At 36.7% G+C, this 18,811-nt stretch overlaps 1 protein-coding gene across 1 annotated transcript in view; it reads left to right on the top strand.

Annotated features, from left to right (window-relative positions):
- TLK1 (tousled like kinase 1) overlaps positions 1-18,811 on the top strand; it is a 154,979-nt gene that overhangs the window by 98,742 nt on the left and 37,426 nt on the right. Inside the window, exons 8-11 of the mRNA XM_082630335.1 lie at positions 994-1,086; positions 5,451-5,561; positions 5,676-5,812; positions 8,990-9,178. Coding sequence (XP_082486461.1) covers positions 994-1,086; positions 5,451-5,561; positions 5,676-5,812; positions 8,990-9,178 — 530 coding nt within the window. The remainder of the gene's footprint in view (positions 1-993; positions 1,087-5,450; positions 5,562-5,675; positions 5,813-8,989; positions 9,179-18,811) is intronic.

Genomic DNA, 18,811 nt, shown 5'->3' with positions numbered 1-18,811 from the left:
GAAGCTGGTGACCAACTTTGTACACACAATTAAGATGTCTTCTCTTTGTTTTAGACATGGTCATAAAGTAAAATTCTGTACCAAGAAAGCTAATTACTAAACAAACAAAAATAAACAGTTTGTAGGGGGTGAGAAATTGAAACACCCAATTTACTATCAGCTTGTCCCTTGTTAAACACTGGTTAAATATATATTTTAAGCAAATTAAATAAACAGAACAACCATAACATGTCAATTCTGTTTACTGATTCTTTTTGAACTTAACATCCAAGAACATATAATCGATATCTTCATGAAAGTGTTATATTTGTTATAAGTGGACATTAAAGCAGTTTGTTCCATGTGTCTGTATTTTTGTATATTCATATATGCTACACACTTAAAAATCATTTGAAAATTAATCAGATATCTTTTACAGTTATTTAGTTTTATGAATTTTGAGTACTAAGGTTTTCATTTTAATTTCACACATGTGACAGTTTTTGGATGACTGAGATTAAGGATTGAAAAAGTAGATCTTGCTTGCCACCTTAGTTGTGCAGTTTATTGCCATTATACTTCTTCTTTCTGGTCATGTCCAAACTGTTGTGCGTGCATCAAAACTTCTTTCTTTGGATGATCTTTAGGTCAGGATTTATAAGTACATTGCTTTTAGTCAGCAAACAGCTTGTGAAAGTTTTTGCCATGTTCAAAAGTCAGCTAGAGTTGATAGCTCAGAGCAGTGGTTATATTGAATTTTAATGAAGAACATATCAATATTCTAAAAATTTAAATAATTAACCTTTAAATTTTTTCCTTTTAAGTTTATAGCACTTATGCTTCTGAAGATATTAAAACTTAAAACTGCAGTAAGACTTTCTGTGATACTCTTTACATACACACACAAACTCCAATACTTTCTTTGCTCTTTAGAATCAGAATAAAATCTAATTTTATGTCTGCATGCAGTGATATATATATAATGGAGTAATAAAATAGCTTTCTTTCGTTTAGACTGACCTTACAATGCTGAAGTTAGCAGCATTAGAAAGTAATAAAAACCAGGACCTGGAAAAAAAGGAAGGTCGTATAGATGACTTGCTCAGGGTAAGTAAGAAGTCATGGAGGGGGAGAAATTTGAGTAAATTATTTGGCAGTAGTAAAACTGGTGAGAAAATACTTATATTGTAAAAAAAAACTCTATTACTGGAAAAAAAATAAGCCTTTTCTTTTAGTGTAAGTACATAATTGAAAGTATCAACTAGTAAACAATAAAAACTATTTTATTAGCTCTTAAATGTGAATTGAGAAACAGTTGGAGAAATAGAAGTTTATAAAATTTATTTTTACTTGATCAACTATCCTAAGACAGATATCCATTTCATGGTAGTTTGGGTTTTTTTTGTTTTTGTTTTTTTTTTGGCGGTACACGGGCCTCTCACTGTTGTGGCCTCTCCCGTTGGGGAGCACAGGCTCCGGACGCATAGGCTCAGTGGCCATGGCTCACAGGCCTAGCCGCTCCGCGGCATGTGGGATCTTCCCGGACCGGGGCATGAACCCTTGTCCCCTGCATTAGTAGGCAGACTCTCAATCACTGTGCCACCAGGGAAGCCCCCATGGTAGTTTTAAAGTTAATTGATTTTCTTATAAAACTGACTGCCATTTGACACTATACTAGAGGAAGTAACTACTGCAATTTTGTGAGATTTTTAATGGAAACTTTATAAAAAGACACATCAGAAAGTATGCCTAATAGTTGAGTAAGGGGTAAAGCAGTGGTTCTCACCCCTAGCTGCTCATTAGAATCACTGGATGGAAAGTGCGGAAGGCACTTTATAAAAAGTACTGATGCTTAAACTCTACCCTGAGGGTTTCTGATTAAATTGATATGACATAGGGCTTGGGCATTGGTAGTTTTAATGGCTAATTTAGCCAACACTGAGAGCCATTGGTATAGAAACTCAATGAAACCATCATCCGTGATCATATAGTTACTGATACCTTTGAAACATCCAGTGTGCCTTTCCTGGTCCCATCCCATTCACTCTGTCACATCCCTTTACCATTAACCACTATTCTAAATTTTGTATTTATTTATTTATTATGCCTTTATGTTTCTTTATAGTTTATTACATATATCTTATACATTCTTAACAACATATTATTTCACTTTATTTTTGAACTTTATATAAATTACAAAATTACACTGTTTGTACCATTTTGCCCTGCTTGTTTTCACTAAACATTATATGTGGGATTGTCATGTAATAGTTTGTTCATTTCACTGCTATATAGTAAGGCATTATATGAATATATTATAATTTATCTTTTCTGCTCTTGGTGGACATTTTATTTCTACTTTTTGCTAGTATGAACAGTTCTGCTAAGAATGTTCTTGTACATATCTCTGTGGCACATGTGGAAGAATTTCTCTATGGTATATGCTTAGGAGAGACATGGCCAGAGTATAGGGCATGCATATCTTAAACTCTACTTTATAATAGCAAATTTTCCCCAAGGTTGTTGGATCAGTTTCCATTCCACCAACAATGAGCAAGAAATAATCTTATTGCTTATTATCCTTGCCAAAGTTCATTATAATCATATTTAATTTGGGGGTTCAATTTAATGAGTGTAACAAGGTATTTGTTATTATGCATTCACTTTATTTTTTGAGCATCTTTAAAAATATTTATTAACTATTTGTATTTCTTCCGTGAAGTAAATGATCATTTTTTTTTGCTCATTTTTCTTAATGGGTTTCTGTTGTTTTTTAAATTGATATCAGTTTTTTGTTGCCCATATATGTTGATTTTTCTCCCAGTGTGTGAATTATCTTTTTATTTCTTCGTACTGTCTTTTGATGATTAGATCATTTAAAATTTATATGATTAAATTATCTTTTTATTTATAGTTTGTACCAAATTATTATCAAAAGTATACCAAAATAATTTGTTGTTTTTATCCCTAACATCATAAAGATGTTCTTCTATATTTTCTTTTAGAAGTTTTATAGTCTGCTTTTTCAGTACAAGTTGTAAATCTCACTGGGATTTATTTTTGGGTATAGTGTGAAGTAAGGTTTCATTTTAATTTCTTTCTGTGTAGAGAACCAGTTGTCCAGACCACGGAATTAAAAGTCCACTTTTTACTGCCAGCCCCATCATGCAGTCTCATTTTCATATACAAGTGGATCTATTTCTGTGTTCTGTGTTACGTTCCATATTCTATTTGTCTATTCCTATACTGGCACCACAGCATCTTTTTATCATTTAGCAATTGTCTTCGGCTCTTAGTAACAGAGAACATAAACAACAGTACTTTAAATGATATACAGTATTATTTTTTGAGAGTAGAACAGAAAGGGGGGCTCCAAGTCAGAGCATGAGGGCACAGAGTCTCCTGCCCACTGAGTCACCTGCCCAAAACCAAATCCAGTTGGGGATGGAGGTGGGCCCTTTCATAGCAGGCCCAGGAGGAAATGGCGCTGGGATAACCCATGGAACACAGTGCCCCTCACTCACACACCCGAGACAGGCTTTCCTTTTCTCAGCATGCTGCTCACCTCTGTGAGGAGAAGGGTGGAGGCCTTTCCCTGGGGTCTTTCCCTGGCCCCTGGGCTAGTGAGGGAGGCTGGGTGGGGCACTGCGATTGCAGCTGCTACTGCCACACTGACCATTCATCCCAGGTGTGACCGAGGAGGGCCTGGAGCCTGTTCATCTGTCCAGACAGCGATGTCTACATGTGTGTGCTTGGGCTGTTATCCCCCTGGACAAAGCATAAGGGGCCACAGGCCTTTGAATGGAAGGTAGTAGGTTTTGTGGAAATGCCATTTCACTGGCCGTGCTTTATTTCCGGCCAGGCAGAGCCTTGCTATCAAGCAGAAACAGCTGAGCTGCTCAGGCCGTAGGTGTCTGGACAGGTTTCTATAAACAGCAGTACTTTAAATGAGACACAATATTATTTTTTGAGAGAAGAGCAGAAGGGGGCAGCCCAGGTGTGATGGCTTCACAGTGTCATATAGGATCTTGGCTCCTTCAGTTTTTTTGCTCTTTCACCCTTAGTACATGGCCTTCATCTTGAAGATCATATCAAGGTACAAAATATTTATGAGAGTCACAGTTATGATATCTGTGTTCTTAAGCAGAAAACAGGAAGAGGAAGGAAATAAAAATGCAGCAATTCTGTGTGCAGCCTTCTTGGGTATTCCACTGAACAACTTCTGCTTACATTTCACTGACCATCGTTAGCTGCAAGGGAAGCTGGGAAATACAGTCTTTTAGCTAGACATATATCAATCCAGAATAAAATGTTGGTTTTCCATTACTACGGAAGAAGGAGAGATTTGGGTGATTATAATTACTCTAGGTTTATATTAAATCTTGATGTGTGGTTGAACAAGTACCATCTCCTTTTTGGCTATTTTTGGCCCTTTGCTGTCTTAGAGAAGTGTTAGAGTCAGTTTTTCAGTTTCACACAAACAATTTGTTGGGGTTCTGTTTGAATTGCACCTAATGATAAGGGTCTGATGCTAAATTCCATTTATGTTCCTCTGAAAGTATCTTTATTTTATCCTTTTCCTTGGAAAACAATTTTATTAGATACATACTTTTAGGTTGGCAGCAGTATTTTCTCCCAGCATTTTTGATGTATTATGCCGCTGTCTTTTGGCTTCCACCATGATTGGCCTAGACATATGGTTTTCAAAGAATGATCCCCAGACCAGAAGCATCAACATTACTAGGGAACTTATTAGAAATAAACTTTTAGAGCCTACTCCAGAGCTACTAATTCAGAAACCGGGAATGGGTTCCCGTAATCTGTGTTCCAACAAGCTCTCCAGGTTGTTCCCTGGTGACTGACTGTACTAGACTAATCAGACTCATCTTCTGAGTTTAGAGAGAAGACCCTTGCCTGAGCGTATGGCTGCCTGCAAAGTTAACAAAATTTGTATTCATATGGCCAAGAAAGACGGTGAGAATAGTTAGCTATTGGATGGGCATCTGCAGTGTCTTCCACAAGTTTAATGGAGAAAAAAGTTTTATTAGTTACAAAAGATGGAAGAGAACTCACATTCATTTTTAAGTGTTAGACGCTTTGTATCACTATATTTCAGTTATTTTTAATTAAATGAGATAGAATGGTGTTGCTCTGTTTTAGAAATAAGAAAACTGAGCTGAGGTTCAGATAACTTGTTTGACTTAGCCCAGATTATATATCCTAGAGTGTGGATTTGAACCCATGGAGTATGGATACAAATTCCATGTACTTTTCCACTACACAATTAAGCAGCATATAACAGTATTATAATTCCCATGGTAAGTAGATGTTTTAACAAATTTTTTAGTATCATATTCAAATACTTAATCTTATTAATCCCTTTATGAAATTCGTTCAAAATGTATAAATATTCTTAAATGTCTCATATACACAAATTGTAGACCTTTTTTCATCGTCTGCTTATGTTGTAGGCTAATTGTGATCTCAGACGGCAGATAGATGAACAACAGAAATTACTTGAAAAATACAAAGAACGATTAAATAAGTGCATATCAATGAGCAAGAAACTACTTATCGAAAAGGTAAGTTAAAAGTTCAATAAATTTTCCCTCTCCTTTCACTAGCCCCTTTTACCTTGTATGCTTTTAAAATTTAAATTAATAAAATTGAATGATGATTTTTCCTCCTTTTTTCAGAGTACACAAGAAAAACTGTCAAGCAGAGAGAAGAGTATGCAAGATAGATTACGCCTTGGGCATTTCACGACCGTTAGACATGGTGCTTCATTTACTGAACAATGGACAGATGGTTTTGCATTTCAAAATCTTGTAAAGTTAGTCACTCTTACATTTAAAAAAATTTAGTATTCCTTTGGGTTTTCATTACTTTCAAAGATTATAGATTTGGAATTATGTTCTATATCTACTCCTTACTACTCTTTGAAATCAGAATTTAATACATTTGAAAGGAACATAGAACAGGCATTACAATTTTAGCTTTAGCAGACTTCTTGATTAGTTAGCCTTCATCTGTACAGTATGATGTATTATTCTAAATATGACTTTTCCAGAACATAAACTGATCTAGCTTTTTATAGGTTAGTTGGGAGAGAAATTGTTAAAAGTTTTAACTTTCATTGGAAGATTTATATCTATATATCTTGGGATTTTTCTGCTTAGTTCTCCCCCCCACCCCATTCCCCAGTCCTTATTACTTCAGCACTTGCCTGCTGTCTATTCCTATGGAAAAGACACAAACATTTTCTCTGCAGCCTCAGACATAGTAACTCATAAGTCAGTTGAACTGAGCATGTGGCTTTAGCACTTCTGAGGTAAACTTTAAAATGGAGAAATCGTTGTTGCCATGTTTTCTTGAGTTCAGATGGTGGTAGCTAAGGGTAGGTTGACTGTTTATGTGTTGAGCTGGGATCTGTGCTCCTCCTTTTGTTTTTTTGGGGTTTTTTTAGCTGGAAAACTTTTAAAAACCTTTAAAGCAAGAGTGGTGCCAGCATCTAAATCAGCTTTCCCAGAGTCAGTCCAGTTAAATGGAAAATGGAGGCAAAGCTTTATTTCACATAATATCACTTAAACACTGCTGTTTCAAACACTGGTTCCCAGGACTTAAGCACAGAATGGTCTTCTCTCTGTCTCAGTTGATTTATCCAGCTTCTGTTCAACACAACTGTGCTGGGTGTGAGGTATACTATAATGAAGGACAGTGTCTTTATGATGGTAGGAAGTTTGGGTTTTAACTCTGTGGATAATAGGGAGCTCGTACAGTGTTATGTGTGGTGTGTGGGGTCAGATTTGAGTTTTAGAAAGGGAGCTGGTGGTGATGTGGGAATAGTATTGGAAAGAACATAGATTGTTGACAGTTCAGATGGTGAAGCATCCAAATGAAAGGTGATAAGGCTTGAGCTAAAATATTAACAGCAGAAATGGAGAGTAGGAAATACAGTTGAGATAGAACTTAAAATTTTCGAGTGTTTTTCTGAGCTACTAAACCCAGGTCTACAGTTGTCCTGGTAATGAATAAAAGAGAAGTTTATATAATATATCCTTAAATATAAACTAATAATATGAATTTAAAATATAAACTCTGCCGGTTGTTAAAATTTCTCCATTGAGCTGTCAAAAAAAAAGAGTAAAATTGGAGCTTCTGGGTTGGTGAACATATAGAGATTTGGGGAGGATATCAGGCTCAGAGAGAGCACGGAAACTCCATGTCTTTTCTCCATACCTTGCCCTATGCATCTCTTCCATCTGGCTATTTCTGAGTTGTATCCTTTTATAATAAAGCAGTAATCTAGTTTTTAAAAAATTACTTGCATTTCTTATTACTAATAAACATTTACTGAGGGCCTACTGTATGTTGTTACATATACATATTTTATATCAAGCAGTTGCTATTTATCAGTGTATATCAAGCTATATATCTGATATAACCCAAAGTAGTTGGAGGATGAGAAGAGAAATAAATAAAAATCAGTAATATTATTATTATTATTATTTTTTGCGGTATGCGGGCCTCTCACTGTTGTGGCCTCTCCTGTTGCGGAGCACAGGCTCCGGATGCACAGGCTCAGCGGCCATGGCTCACGGGCCCAGCCGCTCTGCGGCATGTGGGATCTTCCCAAACTGGGGCACGAACCCGTGTCCCCTGCATCGGCAGGCGGACTCTCAACCACTGCACCACCAGGGAAGCCCCGTAGTATTATATTAATAATCTCTAAAATGTAGGTCATTACTGAATAATCAGGGATTAGATATATATCCATTCCAGTAATTCTTTTCTTTCATTATTTCAGTAGGTTATTGCTGTTTATTTTCATTAATAACATATTGATTATACCCGAAACCAGTTTTAAAATTAATTTTTAAATAAATTGAAAGTATTTATAACCACTTCAAGGAGAAAACTGGATTAAAGTCTTATTCTAACTTTGCTATTCTTGAGATTTTTCTCCACCGTTTTACTCTTTTACCTAGATGATTCTTGATTCTTTCCCTCCTACCATGTTCTGCTACTACCTGGCTAGAACCATAGGACAAGGAAATTTATGTAAAACCAATTCTTCGTCAGCATAGTAGAAGTTCTTTAGTTCTGGTCTGAATAGGGGCGGGGGAGCAAGGAATTGAAATACTTGACTTGTTCTAAATCTGAGTGTCACCACCATGTAGCATCTTAAATTTTTTTCCTAGTGTGGTGAGGTGACCTAAGAGGGAACATAATTATATTAGAACAAGCTTAAGGTGTTGTATGATGGGATGGTTTTAAAAAGCTTCAGTTGGAAGCAGTAATATTTTTACTTACATTAATTGCCCATTTTTCAAAGCCATGTAAATTTTTCTTGCTATTTTCTCCTTAAAGTGTTAAAATTCTTTCTTTCTTCCTAAATTTCTGAGGTCAATTTTTGTTTCATTTCAAAATATCACTTACCCATTCCCAAAATTTGACAGAGATACATTTAGAAAATAACACTCTACTAAATTCACATTTCTCTTTTGTAAGTTTTTCTTTAAAGAATAAGTAATGAGATGCATGTATAAAACCTACTCTTTAACTTTGTTAGTTCTTTTTTTTTAATAGCTCATTTATTCAACAAATATTTATTGAATGCCTAGCATGTGCCAGTCACTGTGCTGGGCACTAAGGGTATAAAATAGTTGTGGTCTCTGTTCTCATGGAGTGATTTAGTCTAACCAGACACATTCTGATCAGGCGTCTGTAGGAATATTTGTTAGAAAGAAGGAGGTGGGGAGCTACAAGGTACTATGAAATTATATGTGGCAGCACATCTTCTAGTTCAGGGGGTTTAGAGAAGACCTTATTCAGAAATGAATGTTTCAAATGAGACGTGGACAATGAGAAGGTGTTGGTTCACAAGGGTGGAACCATAAGGTTACAAATTTATATTATATGATTTTTCGTGTTTAACTAATGTATTTTCATGTTTTAACTGTGAAAAGTAATGGAAGGTTAATTTTCTTTTATATTTATTTTTATGCAGGCAACAAGAATGGGTGAATCAGCAAAGGGAAGATATTGAAAGGCAAAGGAAACTTCTAGCCAAACGCAAACCTCCCACAGCTAATAATTCTCAGGCACCCTCTACCAATTCTGAACCAAAACAAAGGAAAAACAAAGCAGTCAATGGAGCAGAAAATGATCCTTTTGTTAGACCAAATTTACCACAACTGTAAGCCTGCATTTTTAATCTTCTTTTTTTTAAGTTGTTGCCAGTGAGCATGAATGTTAGTAATGGATGTTATTTTTAAGTAAGTAGTAAAAATCATTATGGCCAGGAAGGAAGGCAATATTGTAAAAATTTACTTCTAAAATAATAATAAGCCCCTAAATCTGAATTCTACCTAAGTGGAGATTTACTAATCCTCTTTTATTTTTTATTTATTTATTTTTTGTTTTTTGTTTTTGTTTTTGTTTTGTTTTGTGGTACGCGGGCCTCTCACTGTTGTGGCCTCTCCCGTTGTGGAGCACAGGCTCCGGACGCACAGGCTCAGCGGCCATGGCCCACGGGACCAGCCGCTCTGCGGCATGTGGGATCCTCCCGGACCGGGCCACGAACCCACGTCCCCTGCATCGGCAGGCGGATGCTCAACCACTGCGCCACCAGGGAAGCCCACTAATCCTCTTTTAAAATGAAGACTTAGGTAGCTAAGAAGAGGCTGGAATCCACTTTTTCTTCCATGTCTGAATGATAGAGTCAGTTATCAGTATTAATTATTCCAATTCAACACTCCTATTAGTGTTCCTTTTTCTGAGAGAATGTTAAGTAATCTCAGCCTATGAAAGTAGCTCATTCAGAGGTTATAGGTATTGTTTTTCCCCTTTCTGCTTCTCTTTGTTTGCTAGGTTTTCTGCTTTAATGATGAATTACTTTTTATAATTCAAAAGTCAAAGACATTTAAAAAAATTGTTATGTGCTTATCATAGGAAATTCAGAAAATATGAAATAACATAATGAAACAGTACAGACCTTGACCCCATCCCACAGAGAACACCATTGTTAGAATTTCAGTGTATAGATGCAATCTAATTTATATAATTTTTCTGTTCTATAAGACCTTATACAAGTTTATGTGAGTAGAAAACACATATACATACCCTCCGTTTTATATTTAATATGTTTCTCCTTTGTTGAGAAATAATGTTTCGTCTATGCTTTGAAGCCCATCCCCTGCTACATCAGGGACCTCTTCTATTGATACCTCCTTTATTTTACATCTTCAGCCTTTTGCTCTCTACTGGTTCCTTCCTTTCAGAAAACGAAACAAAACCAAAAAATTCTCCCTCAATTTAAATCCCTCCAGTCTCCATATTCTGTCATCTTTATAACTAGGTTTCCTGAAAGACTTGCCTATGCTTGCAGTCTCTTCTGCCTCACTTTCCAAATCGCTCATTTCTTAACTGAAATTGTTCTTTTAAAGATTATCTCCTTGATGCTAAATACCGTAGACATTTGAGTCTTTAACTTGGCAGCATTGGATATTGTTGACTTTTTCCCAAAAGGCTCTTTCTTGCCTTAGTTTTTGAAATAACCTGTTCTCCTCATTTTCATTTTAACTTATGTGGCTACGTCTTCTCAGTCTCTTCTTCGGACATCATTTACCTTACCAATTTGTAAAATGTAGGATTTTAAGAATCTGTCCTAGGCCATCTTACTTCTTACTCTGTGTATTCTCCTTGCATGTTAGCTACTCCTAGGGTTTCAGTTAGCATGTATATCCTGCTGACCTCCAAACTTCTGTCTCCAGCCCACTTTTCTCTCTTGAGTATCATCAGATGTTTGTATCTCAGTCTTGAATGTCATATCCTTGCTTAGCTGATATTGGTACTTAAATGCCTCACGAGAGAGAGCCTTTAGTGCAGCCTGTTCAAAACTGTATTTACGGGACTTCCCTGGTGGCGCAGTGGTTGAGAGTCCGCCTGCCAATGCAGGGAAAACGGATTCGTGCCCCGGTCTGGGAAGAAGATCCCACATGCCGCAGAGCGGCTAGGCCCGTGAGCCATGGCTGCTAAGCCTGCACGTCCGGAGCCTGTGCTCCGCAACGGGAGAGGCCACAACAGTGAGAGGCCCACATGCTGCAAAAAAAACCAAAAAACAAAAAAAACTGTATTTACTAAACATACAAAATAAAAACTGTGTTTATTTTTATCGTTCCCATTTCAGTCCCCCCGACACCCCCTCTTTTTCTCTCTCTCTCTCCTCTCCCTCTCTCCACACAGATACCCCCCCACAGACACACACGCACGCACATGCACATCCCTTGCCACCTCCCATGTTTTTTCAGTTAGTACATGATACCACCATCCTCGCAGTTCCACATGCCAGAATTTTGGTTGTCACTCATAGCTTTTTGATCAAGATTCCATTTATTTTTCTTAATCCATTTTCATTTTATTTTCCTTTAATAAACAGGTGATGATAATCTTATTTTTTGAAGTCTAAAACGTACTTCCTTCTTTAAGCCTTTCCTAATTTTTGGAGGGGTTGTTGTAAGTTGGAATTAAATCCTTTGGCTCTTGATATTAAAAAACGACAACAAACGATTTACTTTCCATAAATTAGTAAATTTGTTGCTTTAAAAAGGGTAGATGGATAGATGAGCAATTATACAGGGGAAAGTGTGTGTTAGCTTAACTCCACCCCTGTAGACACCCAATCTTCTAGAGCTCAAATGCGTCCCCTGCCGCCTCTTACTTGGGTTCTCTCTCCCCACCCCTATCCACCCTGTCACCTTTCAGCTTTGGTCTAGGCCTTGAATCCATTTTCAACTTGGAGTCAGAATCTCTTTTTCCAAAATAAAAATATGGTCCTTTCTTTTTCTTCCTTATAAACCTAACATAGCTCTCCATTGCTTGAGTGGTATCATCCAAAAAGCACTTCTGACTTGGCAGCTTCTGACCTCTCTAGCCTCATCTTTTGGCATTGACCAGTGCCTCCCACTCACCACCTAGTTTGCTTGTTTTGGGTTTTTTTTTACAACAGGTTTTTATTAGCTAGCTATTTTAGACATATTAGTGTATATATGTACACCACCAAGTTTTAAACTCGAACCCATTGTCTTAATTCCTGCTCACCTTTAAAATCCCATACTAGATATTTCCTCCTCTTGAGAGCTTTTCCTTGATCCTTGAAGGATAGGAGTTAATTATCACTTTAAGGTATTGCCATAGTGCCCTCTGTGTATTCAGTCACAGCATCATCATTCGCTCAGTTAATGACACTAGAAACATCTTAGATGTTTGCCTTTCCCTTGTTCTTTGTGTCTATTTCCATAACATTTTTGTATCTGTCAGTCTTCATTACCACTATCTTACTATAGGACCGCATCACTCTTTTTATTTTTTAAACTTAAATTACTGTTTGTTACATATCTCATCATGTCATTTTCATGTTTAACCTTCACTGGCCTTCAAGATAAAATTCACTCTCATGAAAACCCTGTATAGGCCTTCTTTTTTCTCTCATTCTCCAATGTCTGCCCTATGCATCCTATATTAAACTCTTTCAGGTCTCTATCTAAATGGACTATGCTTTCTTGTTTCTGTGCTTCTGTACATCTTGTTCCTTGCCTTTCTTTACCTGTCTCATTTTCTATTTATCATTAAAGTCTTGCCTCCAGCGCCAATTCCAATAGGAAATCCTCTTTGACCTTTTTTCTTCCCATTTTCTTTCCCATTTCCCCTGAAGTTAGGTGCCTTTTGTACATGCCTGTCAATATTGTAACGTTTATCTCACTTTTTTTTTTTTTTTTTTTGGCGGTACACGGGCCTCTCACTGTTGTGGCCTCTCCTGTTGCGGAGCACAGGCTCCGGACGCACAGGCTAAGCGGCCATGGCTCACGGGCCCAGCCGCTCTGCGGCATGTGGGATCTTCCCGGACCGGGGCACGAACCCGTGTCCCCTGCATCGGCAGGCAGACTCTCAACCACTGCGCCACCAGGGAAGCGCCTATCTCACTATTTTATCTCTATACTTCCAATATCTAGTCCAGTTCCTGGCATATGGAAAGTGGTCAGTAAATACTAAGTTACAGTACATAAGCATTTGAATGAACTTCATTTTCTCCTTCTCAGAAGGCCATTTTTTCTAGTTTGCCACAGGTGTTGTGCTTCCGACTTGTCTTCTACGGTGCTAACAGCCCTAACTGTAGTTGATTAGTCGTAGACTTGTCTCATTGCCATCCCATTTTATTGCATATGTTGACTTAGAACTTACACTGCTGTGCGTTCCTGGAGTGGCAAATGAAGTAATACTACATGGCAGTTAGATTGGATCCTTATACAAATATACATTTAAATAGGGAAAAAAGACACAGAAGCACTTTGATTCATATATATTAATTTGATTTTAGCAGCCATGCTTTGCAACTGTCTTCTGAAAACCTCTTTTGAATCCCTGTTTGTGCAGAACATCTGGCATAGTTATTAGAATAGAGATCATGAATTTTTCATTATTTTTCTATCAAGAAATTAATACAGAAAATAAAGTCACTATTACATAGTGGTTAGCATTTTAAGCTCTGTAGTCAGACAGATATGGAATCCAGCCCTGACTCTTCCAGGTTGTATTTTTGGTAAGCTGTTTTACTTCTTAGAGCCTACATATCCTTGTGAAAGTACCTACATCATAATGTTGAAAGGATGACATGAGGTGATGCTTATAAAGTACTTGCATGGTTCCTGGCTCTTAACTAATTTTTAACTACCAGCAAGATTCAGTCAAGTTTTTTAGGTAGTAATTTCTCATTTCAGTCACAAAAACTTACTATTCAGAGTAAATAGTTTGCATAGCTAGTATTAGCTGTGGATAATGTCTAAATGATCCTTGCTTTAATTGTATATTATTAATACATGTTAATCGAGATTTTGACTTCATGTTAAATATGTTTTAAATTGTTTTGATTTTATCTGTATACTTTGTGTTTCACGGAAGATGATTACAAAGTAAACAACAATATTTTACCTTATATTTTATATGAGTGAAGTTTTAGAGGTCACTCTTTTCTCATTTAAAGCTTAAATTTTAACTCAAGCTTATAATTTATATAGCATGAAGTTGTTATTTGATTGATTGCTTGTTTCTGTAATTAACATAACTGACTTTTTTTAAGTAATAAGATGTATTTTTAGAGCAGTTTTAGTTTACAATGAAATTGAGCAGAAAGTATGGTTTCCATATACCTGCTGTCCCCACACGTGCACAGCCTCTCCCACGATCAACATATCCTGCACCAGAGTGGTACATGTGTTACCACTGATGACCCTACATTGACACAGCATTGACACCCAAAGTGTAGTGTACATTGGGATTCACTTTTGGTATTGTATATTCTCTGGGTTTTTACAAATGTGTAATTGATTTTTTTAAAATCCTGTCTGAAAAAATCTTTTACTGGTGAATTTAATCCATTTTAATTTCATGTATTTACTTATTTATTAGGGCTTAAATCTCATCTTTCTTCTCATGCTTTCTATTTATCCTGCCTAGTCTCTGTCCATTTTTCCTTTTTCTTACCTTTTCTTGGATTGCTTAGTTTTTGTTTATTTGATTCTTTTTCTGTATTAGAAGTATGTTGTGTGTGTATACATACATATGTATACACACACACCCCTACCTAAAGACATTGTCTTGTATAGTCAGTGTTCATCTAAACTTTACCTATGTATTTATCACTGTTTTGTTCATTTATCCTACATCTCTGATTTTACCTCGAGTAAGATCTTTTTGCCTAAGAATACCCTTTAGAAATTTCCTTTCAGTGTGGGTCTGTTGGTAGTGATGTCTTTCAGTTTTTGTTGGTCTGAAAATAACTATTTTGCCTTCATTCTTGAAATATTTTTACTGGTTTTATTTATTTATTTATTTTTAAAAATTCATTTATTTTGGCTGCACCAGGTCTTATTAGTTGGGGCGTGCAGGATCTTTAGTTGCAGCTTTGGGACTCTTAGTTGTGACATGCAGACTCTTAATCGTGGCATGCAGACTCTCAGCTGTGGCATGCGAACTCTGTAGTTGCGGCATGCATGCAGGACCTAGTTCCCTGACCAGGGATTGAACCCGGGCCTCCTACATTGAGAGTGTGGAGTCTTACCCACTGGACCACCAGGGAAGTCCCTTTACTAGTTTTAGAATTTTAGGTTGGTAGTTATTTGAAGATATTATTTTACTGTCTTCTGACTTAAATTATTACTATTGACAAGTCAGCTGACTCTGTAGAAAGACAATCTTGAATGGAGCAAAAGCAATGTTCAGAGATTAGATAACTGAGAATATTTTAAAACAGATGAGCAAGATCAGTCTATAGATTCATGAAGGCCAGAGAATTCCAAGTAGGATGAATATAAAGAAATACTCACCCATACACATGATAATGAAATTTCAGAAAATCAAGGCAAAGAGAAATTCTCAAAAGCAGCCAAAGGGGGGAAAAATACATTAGAAATAAAAGTTAAGAAAGAAAACATTCTAGTCAAATACCAACTGAAAGAAAGCCGTATTATATCAGACACAGTAAGTAAAATTTAAAGCAAAAAAAAATTACAGGAAATAAGGTGATTGTTTCATAACTATAAAAGTTTAAAATCACTAGGAACATACAATGATTCTAAATTTGTGTGCATAGTAACATACCCTCAAGACAGATAAAAATTTGACAGTACTTTTAGGAGATAAGGACAGATCCACAAATTATAATGGGAGATTTCAACACATACACGTCTTAGTAATAGAACAAGTAGATAAAAATAAAACAGTATAAAACAGAACATATAGTGTGGGTATAGAAAAATTCAGTGGGATTGACAGACTTGACCTAATGAGCATGTAACCTCCTAACATTTGCAGAATGTATGTTCTTTTTAAACATGGACTTTTATAAAAATTGACCATGTTGGGTCATAAAGCAGGCCTCAGCAAATTTCAAAGGATTGATAGAGTTTATGTAAGACTGACATTGTTTCTTCCTTAAATGTTCGGTAGAACTCATGGGTGAAACTTAAAGGATTGGAATCGTATGGAATATGTTCTCTGACCACAGTGGAATTAAACTAGAAATCAGAAACAAAAAAGATAGTGCAAAAGTCTCAATGGAAATGAGAAGATAGTTTTAGATGAATGATAGTGAAAGTGCTACATAGCAAAAATTTGTGAGATAAATCTGAAACAATATCTAGAGGGAAATTTATAGCCTTATATACATATATAGGAAAAGAAGAAAAACTAAAACTTTATAAACTGAACATCTATTTCAGTAAGTCAGAAGATGAGCAGAATTAACCACAGAAGGAGGAGAAGAAAGGAAAGAGCAGAAATTTTGATACAGGAAACAAACATACAATATAGAGAATCAACCAATCCAAAAAAGGTGTGTGGGTTTTTTTTGTGGGTGAGGGGGACTAATAAAATTGGAAACAAGAAAGAGAGAAATGACAACCATTATCAGGAATGAAGAAAGGAATGTTGCTACAGAGTCTACAGGTATTTAAAGGAAAACAAAATATTGTAAATGACTTAAATTAAAAATTTTTGTGAAATGGATAAATTTCTAGAAAGATACAACTTAACAAAATTCACACTAGAAGAAACAAAATCAAATAGTTCTGTAACTGTTAAAGAAATCTAACCCGTAATTAAAATCTTTGATCATAGAAAACTCCAGGTACAGAGGACTTCCTCTATGAATTCTACCAACCATTTAAGGAAGAAATAGTGCTAATCTTTTAAAAACTTTTGAAGAGCAGCTAAGGCAGAAACACTTCCAACTTATTTTATGTAGGCCAGCACAGTCTTCTCAAAATTCAAGAAAGACTGTACAAGGAAGGAAAGTTATAGTCTAATATCGCTTATAAAAGTAAATGCAGGGGCTTCCCTGGTGGCGCAGTGGTTGAGAGTCCACCTGCCGATGCAGGGGACACGGGTTCGTGCCCCGGTCCGGGAAGGTCCCACATGCCGCAGAGCGGCTAGGCTCGTGAGCCATGGCCACTGAGCCTGTGCGTCCGGAGCCTGTGCTCCGCAATGGGAGAGACCACAACAGTGAGAGGCCCGCGTATCGCAAAAAAAAAAAAAAAAAGTAAATGCAGGACTTCCCTGGTGGCGCAGTGGTTAAGGATCCACCTGCCAGTGCAGGGGACACAGATTTGATCCCTGGTCCGGGAAGATCTCACATGCTGTGGAGCAACTAAGCTCGTGCACCACAACTACTGAGCCTCTGCTCTAGAGGCCGCGAGCCACAACTGCTGAAGCCCGTGTGCCTAGAGCCTGTGCTCCGCAACAAGAGAAGCCACTGCAGTGAGGAGCCTGTGCACCACAATGGAGAGTAGCCCCCGCTCATTGCAACTAGAGAAAGCCCGCGCGCAGCAGCGAAGACCCAATGCAGCCAAAAATAAATAAATTTTAAAATAAATAAAAATTTTTTAAAAAATAAATGCAAAAATATTAAATAAAATATTAGCAACCCAACAGATAATATATAAAAATGATAATTTATCAAGACCAAGTTTGATTTATTTTAGGTATGCTAGGTTGGTTTAATATAAGAAAAATCAATGTAATTTTTTACATAAAGAAAAAGATTATATGATCATCTTAATAGATGCCAAAATATATAAAATTCAGCATGATCTGTCTTTAAACTCTTAGCAAACAGTAGAAGATAACTTCTTTAATCTGCAGTATACATTGGTTTTTCTTTTTGCTTGCACGTCTACATGCTGTGCTTCTGGGTCACCATGCCCCTGTGTGCCCTCTTTCTTCCTCCTGGCTTCTTTCTGCTGCTCCTGTTTCACCAGGCTCAGATGTTACCTCTTCTGTGCCTTCTCCCAGCTTCCTTCAGATAAAAATTTTTTTCTTTACACTGTGTACTCATAGCTGTATTATCCAAGATAGTCACCTTATTTTAAGGTCAGCTAATTAGCAATATTAATCCCATTTAATCCTTGGCCTTTAAACATATTCACAAGTCCCAAGGATTAGGATGTGGCATTTTTGGAAAGTCATTATTCTACCTACACAATCTGCCCTCTGACCCAAGATGCACATCTTTCCCACGTGCAAAACCCATTTATCCTATCAGCAAAGTCTCAACCTCATTACAGCCTTCATTCCACATCTAAAAATCTTATCTAAATCTCATTAATTTAAACATTCTAAATCTCATTATCTAAATCAGTTATGAGTGAGACTCTGTGTATAAGCCACGCTGAGAACAATTCCTCTTAATCTGTGAACCTCAAGAAACAAGTTATCTCTTCCCAAAATACAGTGATGGGGACAGGCATAGGTTAAGAGTTAGAGATATTTTCCGTTCAAACAGAAGAATATTAAAGGTGTCACTGATCCAAGCAGTTTCAAAATCCATCCAGGCAAACTCTGGTTTCAAGGTCTGGTAATAATTTTTCTGTAGCATGTGGCTCTGCAAGTTTCTGTCCTCTTGCGTGTTTTTCATGAAGATTTCTCTTTCATGAAGGTTAGCATGTATTTGTTGCTGAGTAGCTTTTTCAACCAGTTTCTTGTTTGTAGAGTTTTGAGTGTTTGACAGCCTTTCATTTTGTACTCTCTGTCCCTTAAAATCCAAGCTGGTAGTGTTTCTGCTGGTGTAAAGTTCTCAAGAATCTTGTGGATCTTTCATGTATGACACAAAGATTCACTCCATTAGACAAAAGGATCCTCCATGATTCTTTTCTAGATAATTTCATCGCTATTTTTGGCTTCTGCGGAGAAGGCTAAGAGGATCTATGAGTCAGTCACCCACTTCATCTTTTTAGAGACTGTTTATGTGATGAATACTCTGACTTCTCTGGAGTATTAG

This window comes from Mesoplodon mirus, assembly GCF_964341445.2.
Source record: "Mesoplodon mirus genome assembly, chromosome: 8".
Taxonomy (NCBI): domain Eukaryota; kingdom Metazoa; phylum Chordata; class Mammalia; order Artiodactyla; family Ziphiidae; genus Mesoplodon; species Mesoplodon mirus.
The sequence above is the reverse complement of the archived record's forward strand: the minus strand, read 5'-3'. Positions and strand labels throughout refer to the sequence as shown.